The following is a 9,932-nucleotide window of genomic DNA, read 5'->3' as shown; positions in this document are numbered from 1 at the left end:
AAGAGAAGCCACTGCAATAAGAAGCCCACACACCGCAACCAAGAGTACCCCCCCCACCGTAACTACAGAAAGCCCACGCGCAGCAACAAAGACCCAACACAGCCAAAAATAAAATAAATTTATTAAAAAAAAAAAAAAAGAGTGGCAAATGTTGTAGGGATGGGTGTCGGGGTAAAAGATGCATTTTTCTTTCCGTACCATTTTCTTCAGCAGTTATTCAATCTTTTGGGGGCACAAGGTTGTCTTACCCTCAAATTACATTTAAAAGCAACATTTTGCAGAATACCTTTAGGCCAAAATAAAGGCTAAATTCAAGAGTGCTTCAAAACACATGGAAATACCACATACATAGAATAGACTGGAGAGTTACAGAAAAATTGGTATGTTTACCTGAAAAAATGGTGAAATATTTCTTATAACATATTTAGTGTGTTTTAGGGTAAAAATGTTAATTTGAAAAAAATAATTCTAAAAGTTGGTGGGGGGCTTCCCTGGTGGTGCAGTGGTTAAGAATCCGCCTGCCAATGCAGGGGACACAGGTTTGAGCTCTGGTCTGGGAAGACCCTACATGCTGCAGGGTAACTAGGCCCGTGCGCCACAACTACTGAGCCTGTGCTCTAGAGCCCGCGAGCCACAACTACTGAGCCCACGCGCCTAGAGCCCGTGCTCCGCAACGAGAGAGGCCACTGCAGTGAGAAGCCCGCGCATGGCAACGAGGAGGGGCCCCCGCTCGCCGCAACTAAAGAAAGCCGCGCACAGCAACAAAGAAGCAAAGTAGCCAAAAATAAATAAATTTATTTAAAAAAAAAAGTTGGTGGGTTATTTTTAAAAAGCCATTTTGGAAAAAAAAAGTACCTGAACAACAACTGATTTTAGTCTCTATTTTGAAAATACTGAATCATCACATATAAAAAGATAAGGAATATGCGATGATGAAACAGTGAATCTTGGTCATGATTATTAGGTGGAAGGTTGAGGGAAGCTTTAGAAAGGGTGAATCAGGCTGACAACACCTGAATCAACAATCTTAACATCACTAGAAGTAGAACAGCGAGACAGTGTCTTCCGTAGTGATGAAACACAGCACCACGTATGAGAAGGACCCTGAATCTAATCAAGTCTCTAGATCTAACCAGTGGTATACAGCAAGTAAGGGAGGTAGAGGCACAATCAGCCAAATCTACAAGCCCCTGGCCCTCTATGCTAAAGGATGAATGTCCCAGGTACTTCATCAAATAAAGGGCATTTAAAAAAGGAGAGAGGAGAACTGTTAATAGATTAAAAGAGACTTATCAGCCAAATGCAAGTGTGGACTCTGTTTAGATCCTGATTTAATTTAAACAAATCAACTGTAGTAAGATTTTACTTTTGAGACAACTGGGGAATTCGAAAATGCAGAGAGTATTAGTTAATATTTTGGAATTATTGTTAATTTTGTTAGGTACGACAATGGTATTGTGATTATATTTATAAAAATTTATCTTAGAAATGCTTAGGTATTGATGAAATGATGATCTCCCTTAGAAATACCATGGTGAGGGACTTCCCTGGTGGCACAGTGGTTAAGAATCCGCCTGCCAATGCAGGGGACACGGGTTCAAGCCCTGGTCCGGGAAGATCCCACATGCTGCAGAGCAACTAAGCCCGGTCGCCACAACTACTGAGCCTGCGCTCTAGAGCCCGCAAGCCACAACTACTGAAGCCCACGTGCCTAGAGCCCGCGCTCTGCAGCAAGAAAAGCCACCGCAATGAGAAGCCCACACACCACAATGAAGAGTAGCCCCCGCTCGCTGCAACTAGAGAAAGCCCACGCACAGCAACGAAGACCCAATGCAGTCAAAAATAAATTAAAAAAAAAAAAAAAAGAAAGAAATACCATGGTGGGTGCGTGGGTAGGAATAAGAATGGGGGTAAAGATATTAAATAAGATTGAAAAACTGAGACATCATTTTATTTTTGCATGGGTGAAAATTTCTACAATAAAAGATTTTTAAAAACCCTTAGGAAAGCATAAGAAATGAATGTTTAAAGCAGAAATGAATATATTACAATACAGAACTCCAATAAAACTGTTACATCTGAGAGCTGGTTCTCTGAAAGACAACAAATTTAAAAAATCTGAAATAATTCCCTGGGAATACAAAGTAACAAAACAAGTCAAACAGCTAAAAAAGACCAGCTAGCCTGCAGGTCTTGGCTCTGCTAATCCAACATTTAATCTCCAGACCTCTATTAACTTTGATTTTGGCATTATTCCAGCATTCTGCTGAGGAAATACTTTGAACATTGTATGAGGTTGTGGATTCCACAGATCTGTTGAGTTTTGAGACAACTGGTTCTTATTTTTATATTTTTGAGAAACTTAAATTTTTAAAAATACGTTTCACTGGGATTTTGAAATATAGAAGAGACCGCTTATCATCTTTATTGTTCACTTTAACTGTAAGTCTATTCTCTGTGACGCAAATAGCTGCTGTGATAAATATTTGACTTACAGGTTTTGTTTTTTTTTTTTTTTAAAGGAAATACCTAAGAGGAAATACTGCCCATATTCACAGTGCTTAACATTTCTAAAGGTAAACCACTTCTAAAGCACTCACTTTTCACAAAACACCTCTGGTGAGGAACGCAGAACAAATTCTTTGCTCTAAGTCCAGCAAATGCTCCGTGACTCGCTCAGGTTCACAGTCAGTCAGTAATGGTGGGAGATTCCCAGCTGAGTAACCCTTATCCTCAGGGGCCCAAATTAAAGGGAAGCCCCAGCCACTGCTTGCTCATCTCATCGATGTCCCAGAAATCTTTGGCCTAATCCTCATTGGAAATTGCTCATATCTTCAATTTAACACAACCAACCTACCAACCTACTCATCAGCCTCATTTGATCCCTCTCAAGCACAGCTCTGTGAAGCAGCAACATCAGGGATCATTCTCTCTTTTACACAATGGAAGCTGAAAGATGAAGTGCCAAGGTTTAAAAACAAAAACCCCAGAGCAGAGAGGCTTTGAATACTAAGTATATACCACTGGGCAATTTGAAACCCTGCCCCATTCCCCACTAGGAATCCAAGCGCATAAAAATAAATGTATAGCAGTCAGGATCCATCAATAATCTCAACCCCCTCACCCCAAAATTGACCCTTATAAACCTAGCCTTGATCTAGTCTGCAACTATTCTCTCATTAACCCACGGCCAGTCTCTCTTTAGAGTGCAAATCAAACAAGGCCACCATAAAGCTCCTTGGGACAAGGCTCAAAACCACAAAAGGAAAGCCAATACCAGGAATGCTATAAACATTTCATTTTATTTATTTTTTTTAAGAAAGTAGCTTCAGAAAAAGAGGAAAATAATCTAGGTCATATATATATATATATATATATATATATATATATATATATATATATATACTTTTTAATAAAATCCTTTCTGTAATCTTCATGCATGAAGACCCAGGGAGGCATGCCATGTTGTCTGTGACAGCCCTCACACCGCAGTCTCAGACCGTTACCTGGGGCTCCCCACAGCTGTGGGCAGCAGTGTAGCAAAAGCCCCCTGCCTCCCCCTGAAGCCCAGATCCTTGCCTGCCTCAGTGATGGTTTCACCATCTGGGACTGTAAATGGAGGATGGGAAATGCTCTGGGCTAGAGTGGGAGGGACAGGGAGGGCTACCCAACCTGCCATGTTTCATCCAAACTCTTCAGGCAAATCCAGACAGGAGGCCTAGCAAGATGACTGAAAACCCGGCACCAAACTGAATTCTGGGAGTTTCCCAGAGATGTGTGATCTGGTACCAAGAGCTCCTGCACGGGGAAGGTTTGGTGTTCACAGAACATTCAAGGCAGGAAGAACAATCAAGCCTTGAAGCCCCACCCCTCGATGGCAGGCACTCACTTCTACCCTAAATGGGTCAGAAAGACCCTGTTCTGCCTCCTAATTCAGTCCAACTCTCTTCTGACGCCAAAAGTCAGTGTTAATCAACAACCTACTTCAGAGACAGATTCTCCTTCCTTCTGTGGATAGTTTACTTGTTAAGAGAGGACAGTCCTAGGTCAACACATTTGTCCCATCACCTGTCCCACTCCTTCTAAAGAGTCCTAGTATAAAAGGGCAGGAGTAGGAGTAGGGTAGCAGTTTGGCATCGAGTCACAAGATCCAGAATGGCTGACGGAGGAAAAGCATTCCCTGGTTTTTAGGGGGTGCGGGAATTCTGCCAAAGGTGCTTTACCGACGCTTTACTGACCATTTACAAAAAGAAAGGGGAAAAAAAAAAAAAGAATAGTCTTCAGGATGGTAAAAAAGAGACTTGGATCCTTTTTTGGGGGTTCCAAAAGCCCTTATGCTGTGTTTAGTATTAAGAAAGCCGTGAACAACTGGAGGTTGCTGCTTGGGCAGCAGGAAGGGAGGGTGGATTCCATGGCCAACCCAGAGAATGGCAAATGGTGCCAATCAACTCAACGTAGGGGACCTCTGCGTAGTGAGTGTGAATCGGCATGTGAGTGTGGTGCGCGGAGCCTGGGGCTCACTGGCTCCCCACAGTCAGTTCCCGCAGGTAGGACTGTGTGAGACTGCGCAGTTCCTCCAAGGCATAGTCCTCAGGCATGGGGAGCCGGCCAATGTGGGGAGCCAACAGGCGCAAAGGGACTCGCTGAGGGTCTGGCGTTGAGTCGGAGGTTGCATCAGGGGCATGCTGAAGGCTCAGTACCACCCGCAGCAGGTTGGCTACACGTTTGGCCATGTCTGGAGAAAGAGAGCAGAGTAAGCACTAAAGGACTGGGGGTGAGGTGTGGTTATAATAATCATAAAGACAGGCAATGAGCAGGCAGGAAGGGGGAGGAGGCGAGAGGCTGACCTGACTGAGCCAGGCGATCCTTGGCATTGTAACACTGGATCTGCTCTATCCGGTTGCACAGTGAGGTCACTTTGGTATGTAACTGCTCTAGCTCATAACCTGAGCAATCCACCTACAAAGAAGCAGAGGAACCAATTAGGCCAAGAGGAGCTCCCATCACTCCAATCCTACCCACAGATTGACTATGCACTCTGAAACAAGAGTGAGGTGAGGGAGGGGAAAATCCAAGAAGCTGGCCGGCAGTGCCATGTCACCACCATCCAGCCTAGTCGCTGAGGATAAGACGAGACCTTAGCAATTATACACAACAGGAAAACAATATAGTGTACAGGGCCTAGGATTGGGCAAGTCTTGAAATCACCATTCGTGAACCATGTAACTATCAGGCTTTAACACTGCACCAAAAATCTACATAAATCTGGGTTCACAAACATGGTATTGATTTCTTAAGAGCACACAGTGAGAGGTGGAGCCCAAGCCAGCACTTACTTTAAGTCTCCTGACTCCAACTAAGAATCAGCATTTAATTATGCAGATATTAACAGGAATTGTGGCTTTGTTAACAACAGAAATCAATTACTTTCATGCCAAATGTTATGTGAAACATCCTCACCAAATCTCTGACCTTACTTTATCTCTCAACCCTAAGCTTCTCATTTAAAACTAGGGGAAAAGATGAGAACAAGGGGAGGAGACTGACTATGGACAAGGCTTAGGAATGTCCATTGTACACACTACTTGGCAATAAGCACCAAAAAACGTTTTAAAGTTTTGATAGAGCTGTCATAGTAACTACATCAAATTAGCTTCATCAAAATATCCCTCCTGGGCTTCCCTGGTGGCGCAGTGGTTGAGAGTCCGCCTGCCGATGCAGGGGACACGGGTTCGTGCCCCGGTCTGGGAGGATCCCACATGCCGCGGAGCGGCTGGGCCCGTGAGCCATGGCCGCTGAGCCTGCACGTCCGGAGCCTGTGCTCCGCAACGAGAGCGGCCACAACAGCGAGAGGCCCACGTACCGCAAAAAAAAAAAAAATCCCTCCTACACTGACAGTGCCATCTCTGCCAATGAGTTTTTCAAGTCGTTGCTCAAGCCTTTGGAGGTCGCTATGGCTCTGTGGGCCAGGGAAAGGGGAAACTAGGCCGTGGTTTAAGGAACTCAGGCACCTGCTGTATATGATGGAGCATTTCGATGACCCGAATGTAGTCCAGGTAAACAAGCCCAGATGTCTCCCAGTCCTGGATTAGGCTGCTGCGCTCCGGGGGTGCCAGGTCTTCCAAGAACCCCTTCAGGTAGTCATAGTTCTCGTTAATAATGGCATCTGAAGAAACAAAATATTGACCAAAAGTGCACAAAGGAAGGACATGGCAGAAAGATCTAAGACAGGAAGAAAGGGAAAATTATGTTGGGTCAGACTTGAGAATTACAGTAGAATATTTTGAAATTCTCTTAAGAAAACTGTGAAGAATTTCTGGCTTCAGTTTCCCAAACAGATATTTCTGGTGTTGCTGAATAAAACTCCCTAAATAAACAAAGAGTTTAACATAATTAGTGAATATCAAGAATATTCCTGGCAAATGGGAATGTAACAATATTGCTATTGACCCCGCCCCTCACCCTTACCAAGCATCTTCTGCACAGAGAGCTTTTACAAAGTGTGATCTGATTCAAGTCTGCCATACCCTGTTCTGATCATCATTTCTGGCCTGACTCATCATGGGCTCAGAGACTGGAAGAATTGGGGGTAATTCCAGGAGACACAGGCCCTAGTCTGAAGCACTCACCAGAAGCTAAGTGCTGGATGACGAGTTTGTGGCAGCGGTTCCAGTGCCCCGCTTTAAATAAATAGAGGGCCTCCAAGTGCCTGTCGGATTCCATGTGTGCTCGCACTGCTTTGGCCTCATGAATCCACTCAGCAGGCACACAGAGCTTCTCCGTCAGGAAAATCTCCTTAGCCCACGATTCAGGGGTCTCCAACAGTTGGCAGTGCCGCGTAAGCAGCTCTCGAACAGCCTTCTCACGCATGCTATAGGAGGAAAGGTCAGCTGGGATAAATCTCATTCTCACTGATGGAGAAGGCTGCCTCAGACAGCTCACAGTGGCCCGTGAGGCAGTCTCTTAAACTGCAGGTCCTGACCCTTAGCGGATCACCTCAAACTTCACTTAAAAAGCTATCACACCAGCATTAATTTTTAAAATGAAACAGAATAGAAGCATTCTGTAAAAACATTATATTTTCATGGTCAAAAAAGTCTGAAAACGAATACTCTTGGGAAGGTTGCCCACTACCCTGAAAAGGTTTTCTCCTGACTCGGCTCATTTCTTTCCTTTTTAAAAATTTTATTGGAGTACAGCTGATTTACAATGTTGTGTTAGTTTCAGGTGTACAGCAAAGTGATTCAGTTATACATGTACATATATTCATTCTTTTTTAGATTTTTTTCTCATACAGGTTATCACAGAATATTGAGTAGAGTTCCCTGTGCTCTACAGTAGGTCCTTGTTGTTTATCGATCTTATATATAGTAGTGTGTGTGTGTTCATCCCAGTAGGCTCATTTCTTTGTTTCCTTTCTCTAACAGGAGATGAAGGACTGGGATAGGGGAATTCTAGATCCACCGAGCACTCTGCAGTTTATTTCTAACCTCCTCCCTGCCCTCTGTCTCACGTGGTCAATGCAAGAAAACAAAGTAGTTTTTAAACATAAGGTCTCTTCCAGGTCGTTTTTTCCCTTAAAAGTCATCGGCCTTCCTAATTCCTTTTCTCTTTACTGCTAGACTTAGGCTAAACTCAATCTTTCTGCTCTCAAGGCCACTTAAATAGAGTCCTTCTATGTCTGGGCCAAAGGATCAGTCATTTTAATTTCAGATCAAAGCTATTCTCCTCATCTTAGATTCTTTTCTCAACTCCTAGCTTTTTCAAAGGACTCCCAATCTCATGACAACTGCCTCCTTTTTTCCTCCCCTTTAGGAAATAGGATCTGCTTTCCCACAGCCAATCATCAATCATCCCATCAGCCAGCCTTTTACCACGTGAAATTCTCCATGAGTGTGTTTAAATAAACTCAGAGGAAAATTCTGGGATCATTTTGTTTCCTGGTAAGGAGCAAGAGGAAAGAGAAATTCCTTAAAAGTAAGGTTGTGCTGGATGCTTTACACTTTTAATTCCACAGTCACCTTTGAATAGAGATTAATATTTAAAAAAACTGAGGTCTAGAGAGTGTCTTTACTCAAAGTCAAAAGTGAAGTAAGCTCTACCTTAGGTCAAAGTGAGTACATGGTGGAGCCAGAATTTAGAAAGCTCTGACTACAAAACAACTTCTTTCCACACCCTAAGACATGACAGATAGTACAGTACAATGATCAAGAGCACAGACTCTGGGTGTCTTGAGTTGAAAGGCTCACTCTGCCATTTAGTACCTATGTGACCTTGAACAAAAGTTACCTAATCTCTCTATCCCTTGGGTTGCTCATCTATAAAATAGATAGTAAGAGTGTCTCATAGGTTCATTATGAGCATTCAATGAGTTAATATATTTAAAGTACTTGCAACAGTGTATAAAGATATATAAAAGCATTATATAACAAAGTATTATATAAATGTTTTTGTTCTTAGTGTTATGCCATGCTGCTACCATTAACAAAAAACCTCCAACTTCATCTCATTCAAAGCATGGAACAGAGATGTTTCTCTGGTTTTTGTTCAGCACAAAGAACCAAAACATTACACATCTAAGCAAGATTGTATTGGTAAATAGGTAAATACAACACTATCAAACTTGAGGGATAGGGGTGGGTGGATGGAAAGGGAAGGGCCAGTAAAGAAAAAGCAGGGGCCCTCCCTGCCAACCATTACTCCACAGATCCAACTCGGACAGCACTATTTCTGCATAATTCTAAACATGCCACATTCAAGGAATCTGTGCCTAGTTAATGGGGTTTCTCCACCCGGGCATATCTTTCCTTCCCACTTAATTATTTCCTATACCAATTTTACACGTACTTTGAATCTTATCTCTAGAGAGACTCAGAGATTCTGCAGTTCACAGAGATCTCTTCTCCCTTCTCAGACTATTGGGAGGCCTTATGATAAATAGCACGATTTGGCACTTAATCAAAGGCAATCTTTCTAACGTGTTCACATGAATACAGAGACAGTCTGGGCTGCAGGTTGAACTGTCTTAAGGTTTATCACAAGGCTGGACCCAAAAATACATTCTAAACACTTACTTGCTGAACTGAACCCTAAGAGACTGATTCCTTTGGCATTGCCCTGTAGCACTGGATGCAACCAGTGTGTTTGATGGCTTCTCACTCACCTTGAGTTGTCAATGTGCAGGAGGACAAAGATGGCCCACTCCCAGAGCCCCTCACTTTCCAGCTGGCCAGCATAACTGGCCTGCAGCACACCCTCACACTGCTCTGAGAGATGGGTGTAGTTAAGAGCCCGTAGCACCTCCCACAAGTGCCAGCTTAGACGGTAGTCCAAAGGATCTGCTGTTATGCTTCGAGGCTCCAGCAGCTGGTTGAGATCATAATGTCTGCAAAGGAGAATGTGCTGAGAGTTACCAAACCCAGCTAGCAGACCACCTGTACTGGACGAGTCAACTGTCTCAGCTACAGCTTACAAAACAATAAAGGCAGGCAGCCAGGAGCAGAAGCATCATAAGCCTTATAGTCTTCCTCCTCTAGGTTCAGCCACATTACCGATCTACCAAAAACCAAGGCACTTCGTCTTCGGTGGCTCTTCTACCAGGTTTGCTGGTAGTTGTTTGGTCTATTTTTACCATCCTGGTACAGGGAGTCTTCACAACTCTCTCCCTTCCATTCTTTCACTGTAGTATCAATTACTTTTCTTAACGATTTAAAAAATACACGTTAATTCAAAAAGAGACATGTACCACAATGTTCACTGCAGCACTATTTACAATTGCCAGGACATGGAATGTCCATCAACAGATGAATGGATAAAGATGTGGCACATACATACAATGGAATATTACTCAGCCATAAAAAGAAACGAAACTGAGTTATCTGTAGTGAGGTGGATGGACCTAGAGTCTGTCATACAGAGTGAAGTCAGAAAGA

The 9,932-nt window shown here is 43.3% G+C and overlaps 1 protein-coding gene across 10 annotated transcripts in view; it reads right to left on the bottom strand.

Annotated features, from left to right (window-relative positions):
• Positions 1 to 101: 101 nt before the first annotated feature.
• Positions 102 to 9,932, bottom strand: part of NUP98 (nucleoporin 98 and 96 precursor) — a 104,071-nt gene continuing 94,240 nt past the window's right edge. For 7 of the 10 annotated variants that reach the window (XM_049713873.1, XM_033405574.2, XM_049713872.1 and 4 more), the window contains 5 exons: positions 9,164 to 9,385; positions 6,630 to 6,871; positions 6,012 to 6,166; positions 4,848 to 4,959; positions 102 to 4,735 (listed from right to left, as the gene is read on the bottom strand). In XM_049713873.1, the coding sequence (XP_049569830.1) occupies positions 4,518 to 4,735; positions 4,848 to 4,959; positions 6,012 to 6,166; positions 6,630 to 6,871; positions 9,164 to 9,385 (949 nt within the window). In that variant the 3' untranslated portion in view covers positions 102 to 4,517. Of the gene's footprint in view, positions 4,736 to 4,847; positions 4,960 to 6,011; positions 6,167 to 6,629; positions 6,872 to 9,163; positions 9,386 to 9,932 lie in introns of those variants that run through there. The other 3 variants (XM_049713874.1, XM_033405576.2, XM_049713875.1) reach the window with 2 other exon arrangements.

This window comes from Orcinus orca, chromosome 8 (assembly GCF_937001465.1).
Source record: "Orcinus orca chromosome 8, mOrcOrc1.1, whole genome shotgun sequence".
Classification (NCBI taxonomy): Eukaryota; Metazoa; Chordata; class Mammalia; order Artiodactyla; family Delphinidae; genus Orcinus; species Orcinus orca.
The sequence above is the reverse complement of the archived record's forward strand: the minus strand, read 5'-3'. Positions and strand labels throughout refer to the sequence as shown.